The sequence below is a fragment of the Engystomops pustulosus genome, chromosome 1 (assembly GCF_040894005.1).
Source record: "Engystomops pustulosus chromosome 1, aEngPut4.maternal, whole genome shotgun sequence".
Lineage (NCBI taxonomy): Eukaryota > Metazoa > Chordata > Amphibia > Anura > Leptodactylidae > Engystomops > Engystomops pustulosus.
Genome location: NC_092411.1, coordinates 284727569 through 284748513, shown reverse-complemented (window position 1 = coordinate 284748513; position 20945 = coordinate 284727569). Strand labels below are relative to the sequence as shown.

General features: G+C 42.4%; 1 protein-coding gene across 1 annotated transcript in view; it reads right to left on the bottom strand.

Moving 5' to 3' along the window:
• The window catches only part of LOC140127258 (vomeronasal type-2 receptor 26-like), a 71159-nt gene extending 60117 nt beyond the window's left edge, over positions 1–11042 (bottom strand). Inside the window, exon 1 of the mRNA XM_072147748.1 lies at positions 10993–11042. Within this exon, the coding sequence (XP_072003849.1) occupies positions 10993–11042 (50 nt within the window). The remainder of the gene's footprint in view (positions 1–10992) is intronic.
• Positions 11043–20945: the final 9903 nt, after the last annotated feature.

The window sequence follows — 20945 nt, the reverse complement described above, 5'->3', positions numbered from 1 at the left end:
GAGGACCTTTGCTCTGGGGATTGGTCTCCTGACTTGCCCATGGTGTCAGGCAGTGGCCTGAAGCAGCTATTCTTCTTTGTGCTGTGTCTGGATAGCAGCTCTGCAGGTGCTGCACATTGGACCTTTTTCTAACTCTGCTGACTAAGATCCAAGACCTCAGCTAATGAGACAATGAAATGCCCATTTTTTGTAGTTGTGATGTAACATCCCTCTACACCTCTATTCCACAAGAGATTGGTGTAGAAGTGATAAAGATATGCTTGGATTTAGAGGAGGAATTATCCCCTAGGCATAAGGATTTCCTTGTTGAGTCAATAAAGTTTTGTCTTAGTAAAAACTATTTTTTATATGGGAGGAATTTTTACAATCAGATAACCAGTACGGCGATGGGTGCAAAATTTGCATCCAGCTTTGCTAATCTTTATATGGAGGTGTTTGAGGAGCAGCAACCCTTTTAAAAAATACTTATGCACCTACAGAAGATACATAGATGACTGTATAATTTTGTGGCTGGGCTCAATTCAGGATTTTGATGGGTTCATAAAGTATTTAAATGAAAATGGGTTTAATCTTACTTTCACATAAGAATGCAATACCGAAAAATTTAATTTTCTGGATCTTGAGATTTATATAGAAAAAAATCAAATTTTCAACAAAAACTATTTTAAGACCACAGATGTTAATAGCTTCATGGATTTTAGAAGTTGCCACCATCGCCCGTGGATTGAGAATATCCTGAAAGGTCAACTTAAAAGAATCAATAGAAATTGTAGTAATCAGGAGGTTTTTGAAATTCAGTCCAAAATAGTAATGGATAGGTTTAGGGAAAGAAATTATACAGGGAAGATCCTAGATAGGGCATCTAAGGAAGTTTTGGAATGCCGCAAGAACAAGGAATAGAAGAATAAAAGAGAAAGGAACCCGATGGACCCAATTTTTGTTACCAACTATTGCAGGGAAGCGTAAGAAGTAAAAAAAGATCATAGAGAGACACTGGCACCTTGTAACTAATAACGCAATTTAAAATAAAATTGTGAAGGGCAAACCTATAACAGTGTTCAAGAGAGCTAATAACATCAAGGACCTGGTCACCTCAACTTATGTGAAAGAAGAAAATAGCAAGGCAGCTAGCTTACAGGGTTTCTACAATTGAAAAAAATGCCAAGGGTGTAAGTACAGGGACATAGTTAAAGAGTTTGGAGAGAAAAAGGACTTTTCCCCTTATAGAATAAAAAATTATATTTATTGCGATACTTGTGCGAATATCTACCCTATAATTTTTAAGGAATTTTTAAAAAGGACTAAAAACCCGTAGTCTATCGGCACACTTTCGGGAAAAGCATAATCAGAACCCGAAGGGGTTGCATTTCTTTGTCATTTACGCCGTTAAAGCCAACTGGAGGGGTGTGGAGCCCATGGTCTCAATATAGACTTTGAGTTGAAGAGTTTTCTGAACAGAACCCTATGAGGTGATGTGTAAAAACATCATTTTTTGTTGGTGGAATACGCAATATGAATTATGCTTATGAGAGGTGTGTTTTCACATGATCTAGTGAATACACACAAAGCATCAACCATTCGGGGAGTTCATTTGATTAAAAGAAATATCTCCATAGACACTCTGAATCATGTCGATCATGTGTACCAGTAAGTGCCTTTTGCAATAAGGTATGTGCGAGATATAGATTGCAAATCCGCAACACTTATTTAATATTTAGTATGAATGATCCCCTATGCACTGCGGATAATCTTACCTTGGCAACGGGGATCCTCTGTGTAGCTGTATTTGGGAAGCTTGTGATTGGAAGAAGGGAGGGGAGGAGGTGTGTGCTGAGGCTGATCTTTGATTGGTCCTCAGTTTGGAGCTCCAGATTGGCAAGAAGAATGACTAAGTGTACGCCCCAGAAACCAGCTACATAGCATAACCCATAGGTTTTATTTTTATTATTTATGACATACCAGAAGAATGTTGGTGATCAAGTTAACATTTGGCATGAATTCGCAGTAAGTTGTTGCACAATCTAATGAGGCTAATAACGGGAGCATGGGAAAAGCGTATTTCAGTTGTGAGTTTATTAATGCAAAACAGGGTGGGATGAAAGGATATGGGAATGATTGTTTCCTGTATACATAAAGTCTTTGACTATTGATGTAATATGTTTTGTAAAAGTATGTAAAAGATTCTGTATTTGAACACCGAAATCTTCGTCAAATACCAAGCCCCGGAAGAAGCCTGAAGAGGTGAAACCAAGGTTGGGCGAGGTGTTTGGCGTTTCTTCTTTTGAAAGATTTGTTACATGCGTTTTAATGTTCTTTTGTGAGCATATGCAATAAACCTTTTTACCCTTTACCTTGGCGATCTGCACCATCTGTCTATAATTTCCAACACAGAGTCGACAGTGAACCTTGGGACATGGGAGTGGGCGGGGTCCATATCTCGATCCAGTGAGTGGAAACGGAGAGAGGAATGGTGAATCAAAGAGATCTTTTATTCCTAACCAAAGAAGAGGTTGTGAGATTCCTCATCGTCATGTGCATATAAAAGTTCAATATGGAGTAGAGCACTGGCACTTCTGACTTTATAAAGAGTTCAAAAGCCTGCAGCGTTTGTAGTGAATACAGATGATTCCCTTGTTTTTGTATCAGATAATGCAATTGTCTGTAATAGTTTTATACATTTTATTATTCTTTGCTCTATACATCGAAACATGAATCTGCTACAGATCACACACAATTAAATTGAAATCAAACTCTGTGTTACATCCAATGTAATATGAATCTGCTACAGATCACACACAATTTCAATTAATATTAAATTTATACTTGAATTCAATTTATACTTCAATTAAGAACACTAGAAGCGCATTAGATAAAAGGGGGTTCACTCTGCACAGAGTCCATGCACCCACACATTACAACCTCCCTGCACCCTCACATTACACATTCCATACAACACCACGCATTACATAAGGGCACCCCATTAAAAAGGGATGGAAATAGGAATGAATCAAAGGGGGCGTGGTAGCTGTCACTTTCAGGAAGTGGGTGGATTGAGGAAAGGTATGTATTCATCACTACTAGTAAGTTGTCCACGTTTGGAGATCTCCTAGAGATGTGATCAGTCTCCGTAACAGCTCCTTACATGGAGAGGGCGCTATTCGCATTAACTACCTATCCTATGCATCAGCAGGGTTGTTGCACAATCATAAAGTTGGAGGTAACTCAAAATAGTAACAAATAAAATGTTATCTTACCAAGCAAAAAAGTATTCAGTAGTTATTGCCACATAAAGTCACTTTCAGCCATATACAGGTCACTACACCTGGAGAGGACCGGTGGTTACAAGTATATAAATAATATTTTGCATTATAAGGAGGATCAAGTGATTCTGTTATGTTATCACCTCACATAGGGACACATGTTAGATGTAGGAAAAAAAATGGCTGAGCCTTAATTCAAAAACCAGCTCCATCCTAAAGGGTTAAACACTTATGCACATAAATTATCCTAGACTTTTAGATGCGGTTTATTGGTTCTCAATGAAATAAAGAGAGACTTGTTTTATATTAATGTCGGAGCAAAACTCTAAGTGTTAATAATAATAAGAGTAAGAAAAAGCTGAATTTTATAGAACATGAGACGTTTCAGGATCTGTGAGATATCTTGGGGATTTTACATTCTAGCTTCTCTACTAAGTTTATCAGGAAACCTGTATATAAGCTGCAGATATCTTCCAGTCTTCCTCCTTGCTGCTGAGGAGCTCCTGAGCCGTCACACGTCATGTACTGGTCTCCTCGGCTTCTGGTCCCTCTTCTGTTTCCAGTCATCATATGGTTAATTGAGTGTTCATTATATAGAAATGAGATGCTGATTCCAACTCCTCCATGTAAACTAACTTCACATGGGGCTTTTAATGAATACAAATATTACAAGAGAGGAGACGTTATAATCGGAGCACTGTTTACTGTGAATAATCCGTTTAGAGAATATGTTATTTATAAACATTTATCCAGAAGACTCACCTGTTTCAGGCAAGTGCATTACACATATATTGATTGTTTTCCATAAAATGGAAAAAATATTTATTTTCTGTTTGTCAATATGGGACACGTCACTTATCCAGATCTTCCTCTAGAGCAGCTCCGTGGTTATAGGCAGCAATAGACTGGAGAAGACTTATCCAGGTCCATGGGAGAGCTCCCTAATCCTGCTCCGTGCAGGGAGATGTGACATCATTAGGGTTAGTAGTAGGCACATTACATGATGTTTAGGAGGTGTCATCCATAGAGGGGTTGTCTTCTATTGTTATCCCATCGCTCTCGTCTGTGATATCAATGAGGTGATTCCTGGGAAGAAAACTCCCCCGCAATAACAGATTGTCAGTATATTGTTAAATTTATTAGGCAGTGTAATAGTAGTAATCTAATATATAAAGCTGAGATAGACAGTCAAGTCCATAGAGAGACAGTGTGCGAGAGACAGTCAAGTATAGAGAGAAACAGAGGGAGAAAGTCAAGTAAAGAGGGAGAGAGTCAAGCAGTTGTATACTATACTGGGCAATGCCAAGAGCTATCGATGGTGTGAGTCTAAAATTCTCACAAAGTTGTTATACATAAAAAAACTCAATTGGTTTATAAAATAAATGATATATGAGATACACAAGGACTTGTTTTATGCAGGACAAATTGTAATTTTTAATGGCACCTTGTAATATTCCAGGCAATGTACTGGGAAGCAGGAAACCTTTCTAAATGTGGTGACAATTGTACCATTTTCTTATGTTTTTTATAGCTTTTTCTGTGCGATTCAAATGACACCTCCTCTTTATTCTATGTCAGTAGAGTCACAGTGATTCTAAATTCATATATTTTATTATGTTTCAATGATTTTGAATTGTACGATATTTTGATGATTTTTTTTATTTCAATTTTATGGATGGGAAAATGCCAAAAAAATTTAATTCCGATATTTGGGCATTTGTTTTCTATTGAAGCTTTTCACAATTATTTTAACATTTTTTCCAACAAGATTTTTATTGAATTTTTATAGTTTTACAACAAGTAAAGAAATACACGACAAACAGAGATTTCCTGGGCTCCAGGAATCACCTTCGCATAAACTTACACATATGTAAATGAAAAGGGGGAAACCAGGGGATGATGGACAGGGAATTAGGGGAGGACAGGCAGGGAATAATAAGGGGAAGAAAGAGCTTCATGGAGGGTAAAAAAAAGCAAAACTGAGTTTATGAAGAAAATCCTGTATACATTTTCACCTGTAATAACAATTGTAGTACATCAAGCCCGAGCACCTTATAATGACAGTGGGAGGAACAACATGTTCACACCATTAATATGCTATAACTAATTGCCCCCTTTACGGATTGCTGTTCCCTATGTAAACAGTAACAGATCTCCCACCCACTCATGTAGTTATATTGAACTTCTCTTATAATAAATTATAAGTTGGGGGACTCAGTAGATTTCCATAATCTTTCATAATTCTTGTGGATGTGAGTTTATGGAAGGTGGCACCCCTACCCTCTTTTATTTTTTTAGCTTCTCTAGTCCTGAGGATAATAAAGCTACCTGTGGGAAACACGGGAGAGGGAATTGAAGCACCGCGTAGGGCCTATAGTTTTACAGCAAATGGGGAGAACATGGTTATGAAGGTGCCAAAGCTAGAGAGAGATAGAAATTGTTCCTATATGGATAAAGTTATTGGAGCATGGCCCGAAAATGATATAATTCGTATGCAGGCGTCTGAGACATGATCCAGCAGCGACTGACTGACCAGAAAACAACAAATTCTGGTATAAATTCTGTGAGAGTTAGAATAAAATCATGTTCAAATGGGTAATACTAATGCCAAAAGTCATAGAGTACCTAAAAATTTTATTGGCAAAAGGGCTAGGTTCCTTGACTATTGTGCTACAAGTGGAGTCCATGGAAGGCCATATTGTGTGGTTAAAATCAGATGTTATTATAAAATGGCCTTGTTGCAATTTATCTTTTTAAGAAGCTTTCTAAGAAATGCTTGCTGATTCACATTAGGGATATACAGAGAGACTACTGTATAGGGAACATGTGCATACTAGTATTACATAAGACCCTTTTTCATCTAGAAGTTTATGCAAAATTGGACTGCAACAGTCTCCCTTATTACCACCACGACTCCTCCCTTTTTCTTTACCACTGACGCATGAAACAAATTGGGGAACTTTATCTTTTTGAGCCTACGGCCATGGACACCATTGAGTTTTTTTTCCCAGGAGACAAATAACATCCGCCTCCGCTTCAATCTAAACAGTAGACCTTTTACATTTACTGATGTAAGCGTAAATGTTAGTCTACATATTTATAGCATTAACCCCCCCTTCCAGCCTTGAGCTGTGGCTTGTTTATCCACATTTTACCCCCCTTGGTATAGGCTTAGTATGCAGGTTTGCCTCTCGCTTAACCAATAAATAACCAAACAAAAGTGTCCAAACTAGAATAACAGAAGGACCAGATAGTCCGTACTCAATCATATTGGGTATCATTTTGGGTTTTTTCTTTAAAGTTTTTATTTCTTTTTCATGTAATACAAAGTTCATAGTCATACAAAACAGTTCAAATCATCCAATATATATTGTGCACAATGGACATAAAAATGTCCCAGATCCCTCATTTTGGGACCGAATCAATTAAGACCGACAATGGCATGTTAAATGTGGTTGATCCTTGATTCAGACCATAAAGAAAAAAGGTGAAAGATATATCACCCAGTATCAACGAGGCAAAGTCTCACCCACAGTGAAATAACTTTTACATATATGCTCCAGGGAGATCTTGGTGGCTCTTTTCTTTCCTCTGACTACCATATTCCACTTTTTTTGGATTGAGAAGATGTCAGGTGCTTTTGAAGTGTAGAAGACTCCTCTGCAGGGAAGACATCCCATTTTTTGCACAGCAATAAGCAAAACCATGCCATTCCTAGTTATGATTAGATTGATGGGGAATCCCCACCTATACTAGATGTTATGAACCCAGAGGATGGCATTGCTGCGATGAAACACCCTATTCTTTAACAGCGTGGCAGCAGACAGGTCACTGAAAACTGTGATTTTGAACCTCAGGGGTAAGTCTGGAGTTGATCTAGAGGTGAAGTAGCCACTAAGTCGATGGTTATGGAGAAAACGAAGCGGCACTCACCAGTAGAGTGAAGAAACTTTTATTTGCGGTGTGTACAGAGGCAGAACGGGGCCTGGCGACGGGCCGTTTCGCGCTAATCTAGCGCATCATCAAGCCGAATCATGGGTCATTCGGCTTGATGATGCGCTAGATTAGCGCGAAACGGCCCGTCGCCAGGCCCCGTTCTGCCTCTGTACACACCGCAAATAAAAGTTTCTTCACGCTACTGGTGAGTGCCGCTTCGTTTTCTCCATAACCATCGATTTATGTGGCTATATTATCCCTGCTGAGCACCACCTATTACACTGCGTCATTGGGCTTACCTCACCTGCTAGGAATCTCACCCGTGCCGACCGGAGTAGGAGTGTTTGGTCGTTTGGTGCCGGGACACTGTACTCTTTTTACGCTGAAGTAGCCACTAAGGCATTTTTCTCCTTCACATGGAAAAAGTGAATGCTTGCTTTCCTAATTAAATGGGTTATAAGAACACATTTGAAGTTCATCATTAAATTTCTTTTTGAACAGTACAAAATTAATGATATAGAGTGGCACTTAAGTCCAAACATTCTGGCACATGTTGGTTTCGACACTGGGGGGCCCTAGTCATGTGAACAGCCCAGCGCCCATGGGACTCTTAATCTGCCACTGTTCACTGTTCAATTATACACTAATTGTAAAGTTGCTGCTGTCAGTGAATAGTGTGCCTTAACATGTGGATCATTGAAGTGCTCATTATACTGAATAGTGCACAGTAATACGTGGATGTGCTCTTCTCAGAGAATAGGGCTCAGTGATATGTGGAACATATAAGGGCTCTTCATAAGGAATCGTCCCCAGTAATACATTTCAGAAAACATTTCAAGATTCCCAATAGTAGGTTGACAGGAAGCCTTGGGTGTCAGGGATCTGTTGACTGAAATCAGAAGCAGACAGATGAGTAGATACTGTTTTTCATCCTCAAGCCCAGCATGGTGGTGTCCAACAATAGCACAAACCTTGTAGCATATTTGGGCTGAGCCGAGCTGACACACATTCCATGTCTTGCGGATCTGCTCATCTTGGTGAAGCAAAGATTCCTGTACATTCCTGCTTGTAGGGCTTGCCATGTGCTTGCATTATTTGCTTTCACACCCTGCTCGCCTACCTGCACTGCAGAGTAATTTTGGCCTACCCAGACACCACCTATTATATGAGGCTGAGCCAACTAAAGCAGCAGAGGAGCTTCAGATGGCTGCAGGGTTTTTTGTTTTCTCGGTTATCCACTGCAGCTCATATTTACTTTGCTGGTGCCTGGTCATACATGAGATGCTCAAATTGTTAAGACTTTTTCCATGCATTATGGACTCATGGCAAAGTGTTCAAATTACATGTGTTTTGTCTTCTGCAATCTGGGAGAAAGAATGCCACACTCCAGGCACCCTGTGGGATAGCCATTGTTTCCTGGGTCCCTTGGTGCCCTTGGTAGTAGCAACCTTTAACTTGTTTGTCTGGCTGCCTAGGGCTTCCTGACCACCTCTACGTCTTCGTCACCACCTGCCACCTTTATGGATGCCTCATCAGACCTATAAACAGGGATCAAATCTTTTAAGACATCATATAGTCGGCAGAAATTATGTAGCAGTTCAGTTGCTTTTATCACTGCTGAAACATCTGGATTGTAGCGTGGAATTTCTACCATGTATTGGCCAATATGCCAAACAAACATTCAACATACCTCTGAGCAAGGGAAGGATAGTTAAATATGCATTGATCAGCGTGAAGGCCACGACGTGCATAAGAATGGTTTGTCAATGTAAATGCCTCATCAGCCACAAAATCAAAGGGGACAGCAGGACCAGTAGATCAAGGCAGAGAATGAGGCTCAGGGATAGCAATGTGCTCAATCTGACTCATTCTTGAAATCCAAAAGATGCCAGCATCCGACGAACTTCCATAGGCCCCAATATAAACAAGAACTTACAAGAAGTTTTGTCAAACACAATGCAGCCACAACTCAAAACTTCTGCAAAAACTTTATTAATACATGTACAAGGATTTAATATGTTCTTTATAGTGCAAAGTCAGACATAAAACTGGTGTAGACACATTAAGAAATGTGGGCCACTGTTCGTTATTGAGGTACTAGGATCCTTAGTGGGGTAGCTTCTTCACAATGATGTGCTTGCCCTCCCAATCAAGAACAGTTGAGAAACTGCGCTTTATCCCAAAAATCAGAGGCAAAGGCAAGCCATTGCTTAGTGGTTGGTGGCGGAATCACAAGACAATGCAGATGGGTCCAGTTGGCATCATAGGTGGTTTTCACATGATGAAAAGATGTTTCAAGGAAAAAATTTAAAATGTGGGAACACAAATGAATTTCCCATTGCCATTAACCTACAAAAACCAGGAGACCCATTGTTAGCACTCCCGCAGTCCCCACACAGCATAGTACATACACCACCAAAGAGTTTTTGTATAAAAAAATAGGTTTTTACAGAAAAAAAGATATGTTATGTAGTACCTTTCAATACCATGTGCTGTGTGACTAGGCACTAGTGACCTGGGAGTGGCTGTAAAGGAGCAGTTTCCTCCCATCCTTGGGAATTCGCTCCTCCATGTGTCCTTTTCAAAGGGGAATAACTCCCCTCACGCGGGATTGGCTGTAGAGGAGCAGGGGGCATCACTAAGCCAAGTGATGGGCGTTTTCATATACATTTGAAAAGGACACGTGGAGGAGCAGTTTCCCAAGGGTGTGTTTTGGGGGGGGACTGCTCCTTTACAGCCACTCCCAGGTGCCTAGTGCCTAGTCAAACAGCACTTGGTATTCAAAGGTACAATATAACATATCTATCTTTCTGTAAAATCTATTTTTTATACAAAAACTCTTTGGCAGTGTATGTCCTATGCTCTGTGGGGTCTGGGGGAGTGCTAAAATGGGTCTCCAGGTGACAGGTTCCCTTTAACAAGAAAACATAATAAATAATAATAAATAAAAATCACCGCAAAATCTCAAGCAGCCAAATTCGGATATCAACCCTTTCCTGCACCCTGACTTAACTCTCTGTCATAGGATGCGGGTAGTTACACAGTAAAAGCCGGGATCACAACTCAGAGGTGCCAATTGTTGCCATGGCAACCCTGAGGTCTGATAAGGACCCCAGTGCTGCCTTTAGTAGCAGCCTGTTAGGATTGTGTGGAATGCACAATCTAACATTGCTAACGTCAGCCTACGCAGAATATATATGCTGACTATGTAATATACTGCAATACATTATTATTGCAATATATTACAATGAACAAGTGATCAAGTGATCACTTGTTCAAGTTCCACCCAGAGACAAAATAAAACAGTAAAAAAAGTGCAATTAAAAAAGAATAAAAGTCCCCTGAAGTCCCATCCCATGTAAAATTCAAATACAACACAAAAAAATCACCAAAAAACCCACAACATATTGGAAATCACTGTAACAACCCGTACAATGCAATAAAATGTCACTGAACTTGTACAGTAAACACGGTAAAAAAACACACAAAAATTATGAAATTTTCATCTGACCTCATAAAAACAGCATAAAAAGTGATCAAAAAGTAACATTTACCCTGACATGATACCAAGGAAAGCTATAGCTTGTGCCACAAAAAATAAGCTATAAAACAGCTCTGTAAAAAAAAATTATAAAAGTTATGCCCATTAATATGCCCAAAACAAGTGATTTTCTCACAAAATGAGTTCTATATGCTGCAAAACAAGTTGACCATAAAAAAGCTTTATAATTGGGGTTTCGCCATAATAGTGATGACCCATAAAATAAAATTAACACATTGGGGCAGATTTACTTACCTGGTCCAGTTGGATTCACTAAGCCTGTGCGCCTGAGTTCCTGCATCCATCGATTCCCCGCTGAGGTCCGCCGGAGTTCACCTCCTTCTTCCTGGTGCATGTGAGTGCTGATCTTGCGACACAATTCTTTTTTTAAATTCTGTGGTTTGTCTGAATCCATCTCTACGCCCCTAATTCCTGTCGCATGCGGCAAAAACCCGGGGCAATTCGGAAATATCTGCGAAACCCAACAGAATCGCGGTCCCACGGACCCTTAGTAAATGAGGCCCACTATTTTTTTGGCACGGTGAATGTCTGGGAAAAAATGCTAAAAACCATAAACAAGAATTAGTTAATTTTTTAATCACCACCAAGAAAGAGTTAATAAAATCTGATAATTTGCTATCAACCCCCCCCCCCCCCCATAAATGATGTACCTGAAAAGTGGATCTCATCCAAACAAAGAAATAATCCCCCATATCTCCAATTTACAAATAAATGGATGGCGGCTCCTTCCCTTCTATGCCCGGCCGAGTGCCCATACATATGGGGCATCCTCATAATCCGGAGAAATTGGGTATCAAACTATGTGGGATTTTTATCATTTAATACTTTGGGATGGTATATTTTTGGCCAAAATTAATGTATTGGCTTTAAAAAAATTACAGCTTGTAAATTACACCTCCATTTTGTTTTAACTCCTTCTTAACAGATTTCTGAAAGTAGATTTTTCACACATTGAAGGATGTAGTTTCTAAAATAGCATAATTTATGGGGTTTTACTGCTATTTAGGCCTCACTTAGTCACTTAAAGCTGAGCAGGTGCCTCTAAATAAGGGTTTTCACAATTTTCATAAAAATGAGAAAGATTGCATCAAAATTCAGATTTTGCTAGCAACCTAGAAAAGAGAGAAGGTACATAAAAACCACATGCCGATATAAAGCAGACATTTGGGAAATGTTAGTTATAAAGTTACTTGGATGCTACAACTATCTGCCTAAAAAGCATAAAATTTCGAACTTTGAAAACAAAAACATTTTTTTAATTTTTTGCAAAATTGCCATTACTTTCATAACTAAACACAAAAGATATCTTCAAAATATTTCTATTACTTTGAAGTACAATGTGTGACGAGAAAACAATCTCGAAATCCCCTGGATATGTTAAAGTTTCACAAAGTTATTACCTTCTATTATGACATTGGGAAAATTAAAAAAATCTGTCCTGGTCCTAAGGCCCTAAAATGGCTTAGAGCAGAAGGGCTCATCTTTCAGACAGAACGCTACACGGATGCCTCCAGTTTGTGCCAATCACTGCACTGGCTACCTGTCTCCTTCCGTATTCACTTTAAAATAATAACCCTCAACCACAAAGCTCTGCGCAATGCTGCACCTCCCTATCTCTCTTCTCTCATCTCAGTCTATCGCTCTTCCCATGCTCTTCAATCTGCCAGTGACATTAGATTAATCTCTACTTTAATTCGAACCTCTCATGCACGTATCCAGGACTTCTCCTGAGTCGCTCTAATTCTCTGGAATGCCCTTCCCCGGACTCTCAGACTAATACCCACCCTCCAAAGCTTCAAACGTGCTCTTAAAACCCATCTCTTTATGCAAGCCTATCACACTCGCTAACTGCATGAAACATTAACTCTCCATTTACTAATCAATCCTATGTCCTATCTCCCGTCTGTTATCCGGCAAACACCATATATATACCAAGTTCCAGGCTTCTCTGTATCTGCAGTCTTTTTCACCTTGGACCCTGTAAATAAATGTCGGCTAATGGCTGGTTCAAGCAGTAGAATTTTTATTCATTAAATTATTTTATATTGTTCCCTTATAAAGAATGGCTAGACCAATATACAACGTCTTGTGTCAACACCCTCATCCTCATAGACTGTAAGCTCTTGTGTCACCCCCTCATCCTCATAGACTGTAAGCTCTGGTGTCACCCCCTCATCTTCATAGACTGTAAGCTCTTGTGTCACCCCCTCATCCTCATAGACTGTAAGCTCTTGTGTCACCCCCTCATCCTCATAGACTGTAAGCTCTTGTGTCACCCCCTCATCCTCATAGACTGTAAGCTCTTGTGTCACCCCCTCATCTTCATAGACTGTAAGCTCTTGTGTCACCCCCTCATCCTCATAGACTGTAAGCTCTTGTGTCACCCCCTCATCCTCATAGACTGTAAGCTCTTGTGTCACCCCCTCATCCTCATAGACTGTAAGCTCTTGTGTCACCCCCTCATCCTCATAGACTGTAAGCTCTTGTGTCACCCCCTCATCCTCATAGACTGTAAGCTCTTGTGTCACCCCCTCATGCTCATAGACTGTAAGCTCTTGTGTCACCCCCTCATCCTCATAGACTGTAAGCTCTTGTGTCACCCCCTCATGCTCATAGACTGTAAGCTCTTGTGTCCTGCCTCATCCTCATAGACTGTAAGCTCTTGTGTCTTCCCCCCTCATCCTCATAGACTGTAAGCTCTTGTGTCTTCCCCCCTCATCCTCATAGACTGTAAGCTCTTGTGTCTTCCCCCCTCATCCTCATAGACTGTAAGCTCTTGTGATCAGGACCCTCACTCCTATTGTTCCATATGACTGTTTGTTCTCTGTAATGTAATATTATATTTGTATATGTCCCTTATGATTTGTAAAGCGCTATAGAATTTAATGGCGATATAGAAATAAAGAATATTATTATTATTATTACCTCGTTACAAGGTTTTGATTGTGTGCGTTGGTTTATTGTTTTCATCCCTAAACATCACCCAGCGCTCTCTGGCTTTGTTCTTGGACGCACCAGTTGGCATCCTGCATGAACTCATGAAGCAGGAAGGAAACAGCTTCACCAGTAAAGATAGGAGATGGTTTGTGTGAACACAAAAAAAATTATCTATAAAATTGTAGAAAAAGTTTATGCATTTTGGTGTAAAGTTGTTTTTTGCATGATTATTTTCTATTAATTTTTTTAAAATTATAATAAAATGTATTTATTTGTGTCACCACAGACCATATACAAGAAAATATGTCGGCATGTTGGCTTTTAGACTTGCTATCAATGAAATAAACCGGGACCGAAATCTTCTACCCAATGTGACTTTGGGTTTTCAGATATTTGACACATGTGATGATGACATAAAATCCTTCCAGAATATGTTACAAATCATGTCTGGTTTTGAGATAATAGCTCCAAATTTTTCCTGCAGGAAACGTGAAGTCTTGGCTGGGTTTCTTGTCCATTCACTTGATCAGGCATATTTTCTGGACATGTTTGGATACACAATGGTAAGTGGAATATATCTAAATATATGTGAAATAAAAATTAAATTCATCATTAACTTTTACCGTTAAAGGGGTTTTCCCATGAAAGAAAATTTTCAAATTTCCCATCCCATAGTGATGTTGAAACAATAAAGATTATTTTTAACCCTTTACTTTACAATTTTACTCCTTTTTATTGCTGTTTTAGCTGCTATCACTTAGTGATGGTCAGTGTAATTTTCCAGGGTGTGGGCAGGGACTCGCTAAGCAGACACATTGGGGCACACTTTACATTCCCGGTTGCTGGAGTTCACCGAAAGTGCATTGCCCACCTATAATGCAGTGTACCGCAATTCACTAAGATCGTGCGCCCGATATCCTGCATGTGTCGCTTCCCCGGTCAGCTCCGCCTGAGTTCACCTTCTTCTTCCTGGTGCATGTAAGTGCATTGTCTGGCAACACAATCTGAAAATTAAATCCCGCGCTCAGTCTGAATCAGTCAAATCGTCCGCCGGTCGGCCCTTCTCCCGATTTCTGTGCCACAATCCGATTGCATGCGACACAATCCCAGCACAAATACCTGTCAAAGCTCCGCTGATCCCTAAACCGGCGAACAGTCCAACGAAATTGAGCAGTGCGACCCTATGTTTAAGCTAATTACCTGACCCAAACTTAATTGAAAATCGGAAAAAACAAACTAAAGCTCTGAGGTCATATATGGATCCCACAGAACCTTGAAGGTGTGAAATTTATTTATGTCTAATAATGGATCAACAATCCAACAGAGCGATGAATGCCACTATTTTCTTCGTTGATGAGGTGTCTTGAAGCTCTCCTCCCAAACAAAAGCTTTCGTACAAAAAGATTAAATACATTTCAGTAAAAGTTTTCAGTACTTTCTTCTTGTGTCATTTCTCATGAATAGTGATGAGCGAACATACTCATTGAGTATTTTGCCCACTCTAGAAAATGGCATCTCACAGCGTTTAGATTTTTGGCGGCCAGAAACACAGCCAATCACAAGCCAGGAGACTCTGCAGTACACCCAGCATCATGTGGTACACTTATATGTCGATAGCAGTGGTTGGCTGGCCTGATCAGGTGACCCTGGAATATACTAGCCCCTGCCCGTGCTGCTCGTAAAATTCTCTGTCTGGATGCCGTTAAGGAGAGAGCTATTGCTGGTCAAGGATAGCGTTAGGGTGCTAGTAGATTACTGTTAGGCAGGAGTGATTCTCCAAGAACCTAACAGCCCTTTATAGGGCTACATTAGCATTTTTCAAAAGTTAAAGTACACACAGGGCAGGAAGTCCGAGGGGGGAGCAGACTGAGGGATCGGAGGATGATGAGGTGACAGACCAAAGCTGGGTTGATAGGACGGGTGAACCCAGTGCTTGTGAGACGGAGGTGAGTCCTATACGGTTGGAAGAGGCAGTGGAGGGGCCAGAAGGAGAGGCAGGGCCAAGCTGGTGCATCAGCGCCAAATGTTTCACGTAGTGAAGCTTCCGTGGGGAGGGCTAGAATTTCTGAAGTCTGGAGGTTCTTTAAAGAAACAACGGATGACCGACAGACTGTGGTGTGCAACCTTTGCCACACCAGGATCAGCAGGGGTTCCACCACTGCCAGCTTAACCACCACCAGTATGCACAGGCATATGAATGCTAAACACACCACTCAATGGAACCAAGGCCGTTCACCTCCGGCCAGGTCCACCACTGCTCCTTCCTCTGTGTCATTTGCTGCCTCTGCTAGTCAGCCCCCTGCCCAGGACCCCGGCACAAACACCTCCAGGGCGAAAATCACACCTTCTTCTCCACGATCCTCCACAGTGTGTACCAATGTCTCCATACGCAGCGTTCAGCTCAATGTACCCCAGACGCTGGTGCGCAAGAGAAAAATACAATTGCACCCACCCACCCACATCCCAATCCCTCAACGTCTACATCTCAAAATTACTTAGCCTGGAGATGCTGCCCTATAGGCTTGTAGAGACCTAGGCCTTTTCGCAACCTCATGGCGGCGGCCGCCCCTCGGTATTCGGTCCTCAGCCGCCACTACTTTTTCCGATGTGCCGTCCCAGCCCTGCACCAGCATGTGTCATACAACATCATCTGTGCCCTGACCAACGCTGTTTATGACAAGGTCCACCTGACCACAGACACGTGGACGAGTGCTGCCGTATATCACTGACGGCGCATTGGGTTAGCTTGGTGGGTTAGCTTGGTGGAGGCTGGGACTGAGTCTGACCCTGGGGCCGCTCATATACTGCCGACGCCGAGGATTGCGGGGCCTACCTCGGACCAGGTCTCTCTGGCCTACTATGCCTCCTCCTCCTCCCACCCCTCCTCCACCTCCTCCTCCGAATTATCATCCGTGGGCATGGCGCCATCAGTCGGTAGCTTTAGGCACAGCAGAAGTGCCGTCGATAAGCGACAGCAGGCGGTGCATAAACTGCTGAGCCTAGGTGATAAAAGGCACAACGCCCAAGAGCTATTTTAGGGCATCACGGCGCAGACCGATCTGTGGCTGGCACCACTGAACCTGAAGCCAGGCATAGTTGTGTGTGACAACGGCCATAACCTGTTGGCGGCTCTGCAACTCGGCAGACTGATACATGTGCCATGCCTGGCCCATGTGTTAAATCTCAGAGTTCAGCGGTTCCTCAAGACATACCCCAATCTGTCTGATTTGCGCACGCATCTGAGCGCATTTCAGAAAGTCCTCAGAAAATGCTGCCACTCTCAGGGCAGTGCAGCGCCGCCTCCAACTGCCCGCTGACCGACTGTTGCGCAACGTGCCCACGAGGTGGAATTCAACATTAACCATGTTATCCAGAGTTTACCAGCAGCGCAGAGCGATTGTAGACCGCCAGATGTCAACTTCCACCAGAACTGGTAGTCAGGTCATTCAGATTCCTCCAGTCTACAATGAGGAGTGGACGTGGATATCTGTCAGGTGCTTTGTAACTTTCAGATGTCAACACAGATGGTCAGTGGCGATGTCGCCATCATCAGCCTCACCATCCCGCTGCTTGGCCTGTTGAAAAACTCTCTGGTCTGCATGAAGTCGGGAGATTTGCACTCGTCACAAGAGACTGGGGAAGAAGATTCCCTTGTTGATAGCCAAAGCACCCTCCGGTCTATTCTCCGCATGTATCGGAGGAGGTGGAGGAGGATGAGGAGGAAGAGGAGGAGAATGTTGGTGAGACAGAAGAGGGGAGCATTGCTCAGTCCTTAACTGTTCAGCCTGTATGGGCAGAAGAAGAGGAGTTGGAGGAGGAGGAAATGGAGAGTTAGGCCAGTGAGGGGAGTAAATTCTTGCGCGTTGGGACTCTGGCGCATATGACAGATTTCATCCTAGGCTGCCTATCCCGTGACCCTCGCGTTCAAAGAATTTATTCCAGCACCGATTACTGGGAATTCACTCTGCTGGACCCACGGTACAAGAAAAATCTTTCCACTCTCATCCCTGGAGAGGAAAGGAGTGTGAGAATGCATGAATACCAGCAGGCCCTGGTGCACAAGCTGAAACATTATTTCCCTTCTGACAGCACTTGCGGCAGAGGGCGTACTTCTGCGGGACAAGTAGCGAGGGAGAGTAGTCGAGCAGGCAGCTGCTCCAGCACTGGCAGGGGTACGATTTACATGGGCTTTGCCAGTTTTATGTCACCCCAGCAAGACACTTTTACCTGTCCCCAGTCTCGGCAGAGTAGGGCTGATCTTTACAGAAAGATGGTGAGGGAGTACGTAGCTGACCATATGATTGTCCTAAATGATTACACAGCTCCCTACAACTACTGGGTTTCAAAGCTGGATATCTGGCCCCAACTGGCGCTGTACGCCTTGGAGGTTCTTGCCTGCCCTGCCGCTAGAGTGTTGTCAGTGCGGGTTTTCAGTGCAGCTGGTGGCATCATCACCGATAAGCATACACGCCTGTCGACTGACAGCGCTGACAGGCTGACGCTTATCAAGATGATTCACGCATGGATTTCTCATGATTTCCATTCTCCACCAGGTGAAAGCAGCTCAACCTGAATAATGTATGCACTCCCCCTCCTCATTCTCCTCCTTCTCCTCCTCTTTGTACACAAAAGCAGATGCAACTGGCTATTTTTTGCCAGGGCCAACTGGCTCTAGCTATAGTATTATACCTATTTAATTTTTCTGGAGGGCCACCTATAATTGTTTTAAACAATTTTTGGGAGTGCCACATAAGGTACTCTAAGTATTTAATTTTTCTGGAGGGCCACCTACCCGGTCCACTGTTTTAAAAAAATTTTGGGAGTGCCACCTACAGGTACTCTATGTATTTAATTTTTCTGGAGTGCCACCTACTCGCTCCTCTGATTTGAAAAATTTTTTTGACTGCCACATACAGGCACTCAATCTATTTAATTTTTTTGGAGGGCCATCTACCCGCTCCTCTGTTTTGAAAACTTTTTTGGACTGCCACATACAGGCACTTTGTGTGGGTTGTTTTATTGGCTTCCCCATCAAACTTGTTAAATTTGTCACCACCCTGCTGTGTTATCCACAAAATATACCGCCAAACTTTTGTCTTCGACCAATATTATTTCAGCGCTACTTGCACATCTGTATACGTTCCCCTCCCCCGCCATAACCAAACCAGTTACTTATAAGAACAGTACTACACTTGATCTTATACAAAATGCTCTTAGAAGTGCTGATTGTAGCGCCTGCTTGCTTTGAAAATTATAATTTTTTCAACGTAAACGCTTCTGGCCCCCAGGCCCATTTTGGGTGTGGAGGAGCTGAGAGACAGGGGCTTGGACAGACGAAATCTCGCCTGGCAGCGGCCCGCCAGCTCCATCCCAAGATCCAACTATCATAGTTTTAACTGCAGCACCTTTAATCTACTACTAGTTCACTGCCTCCATACTGCCCCCCTTATCAAACGAGCTGTGTCAGGCAGAATTTTCGGGTGTTACCAGATACATAATGGAACTCGGCACATCTGTCACCGCCATGCTGGAGACCTGAAGTTGCAATCATAGCAGCACAATATGCATACCCCATACTGTCGCTCTTAATCATGGAACCATTTCCGAAAAAACTAAAAAAAATAGAACCGCTATGCTATTCCATTATTCCTAGATGAAATATTCAAACGACCCCACCTGCTTTGAAAATGATAATTTTTTCAAAGTAAACGCTTCTGGCCCTCAAGCCCATTTTTTGTGGGGAGGAGCCGAGAGGCAGGTGCTTGGCCAGGCGAAAGCTCGCCTTGCAGCGAACCACCAGCTCTATCCCATGATTAGGCAGGCTCAGAGGCATCCATGCATGCTGCCCCTGCTGTTTCCTGTCCATTTCGCCCCCACGATCCTCCACAGCGTCCACCAATGTCTCCATGTGCAGCATTCATCTGTCTATACCCCAGACGCTTGAGCGCAAGAGGAAATACAGCACATCATCCCCTATGCAACGAGCTGTGTCAGGCTACATTTTCGGGTGGTTTACTGGCTGTGATTTTCTGGTGTTTTATATGGGTCACTCATTTTGATAATTGATGCAAAGCTGTATGACTGAGTGAGCCCCCCCCCACATGCCTCCGCACGTCATCTCAATAGCAGCCTCCACACGTCTTCTCGATAGCTGCCTCCACACGTCGTCTCCATAGCAGCCTCCAGATGCCGTCTCCATAGCAGCCTCCACATGCCGTCTCCATTGCTGCCTCCACACTCTGTTTCCATAGCTGCCTCCACACGTTGTCTCCATAGCAGCCTCCACAGGTCGTCTCCATAGCAGCCTCCAGACGCCGTCTCCATAGCTATCTCCAAAAGTCATCTCCATAGCTGCCTCCACATGTCGTCCCCTTAGCAAACGAGCTGTGTCAGGCTCATTTTTCGGGTGCTTCAACAGATACGTTATGGAACTTGGTCACTATGTCGCCACCATGCTGTGTTATCGACTAAATATACCGTCAACCTATTGTTCACATAGGAAATCATTTCAGCACTTTTTGCTCACCTCCTTTGGTTCCTCACTGCCGCCATAACCAGGCCAAATACTTATAAGTACAGTGCTACACGTTATCCTAGCCAAAAGGAATTTTTTTAATTGGTTTGAAGCCTGAGTCCATTTTGGGTATGTTGCCATGCCACTCTCTAGCCTGCCGCTGCTGCCGCTTCCTCCGCATGCCGTCCCCTATAGTGTCAGGGTCAATTATTGGGTGTTTAGTATGCTATCTCGCCTCATTCGGTCACTCTGTCATCGCCATGCTGTTGCCCATAATTTTTGCATAATGGTGCAATTAAGAAGCCTCAAAGGCATCCATGCATGCTGCCCCTGCTGTTTCCTGTCCATTTCCTTGGTGTTTCCATCATTTTCTGAGGTTTCCAGGTGTTTGGCCAAGCCTCCCTGTGCAGAGCCTTGGTCCCCTTGAAAAATGCTCGAGTCTCCCATTCACTTCAACGAAGTTCGTTATTCAAAACGAGAACTCAAGCATCGGAAAAAGTTTGACTCAAGTAACGAGCACTCGAGCATTTTAGTGCTCGCTCATCTCTAATTATGATGCATCATTTATGAACTTTTATATTGTGATTTATTTTCCTGTGTGGATTTGGGATGTTACTGGTGAGAATTTCACATCAATAGCACCTTCAGAGAAATGTAAAGAAGCTGGTGACATGCTCAATACTTACTTCACCTGCCTTTTATAAACAGTAAATCTACACAGTAGAAACAATAGTAA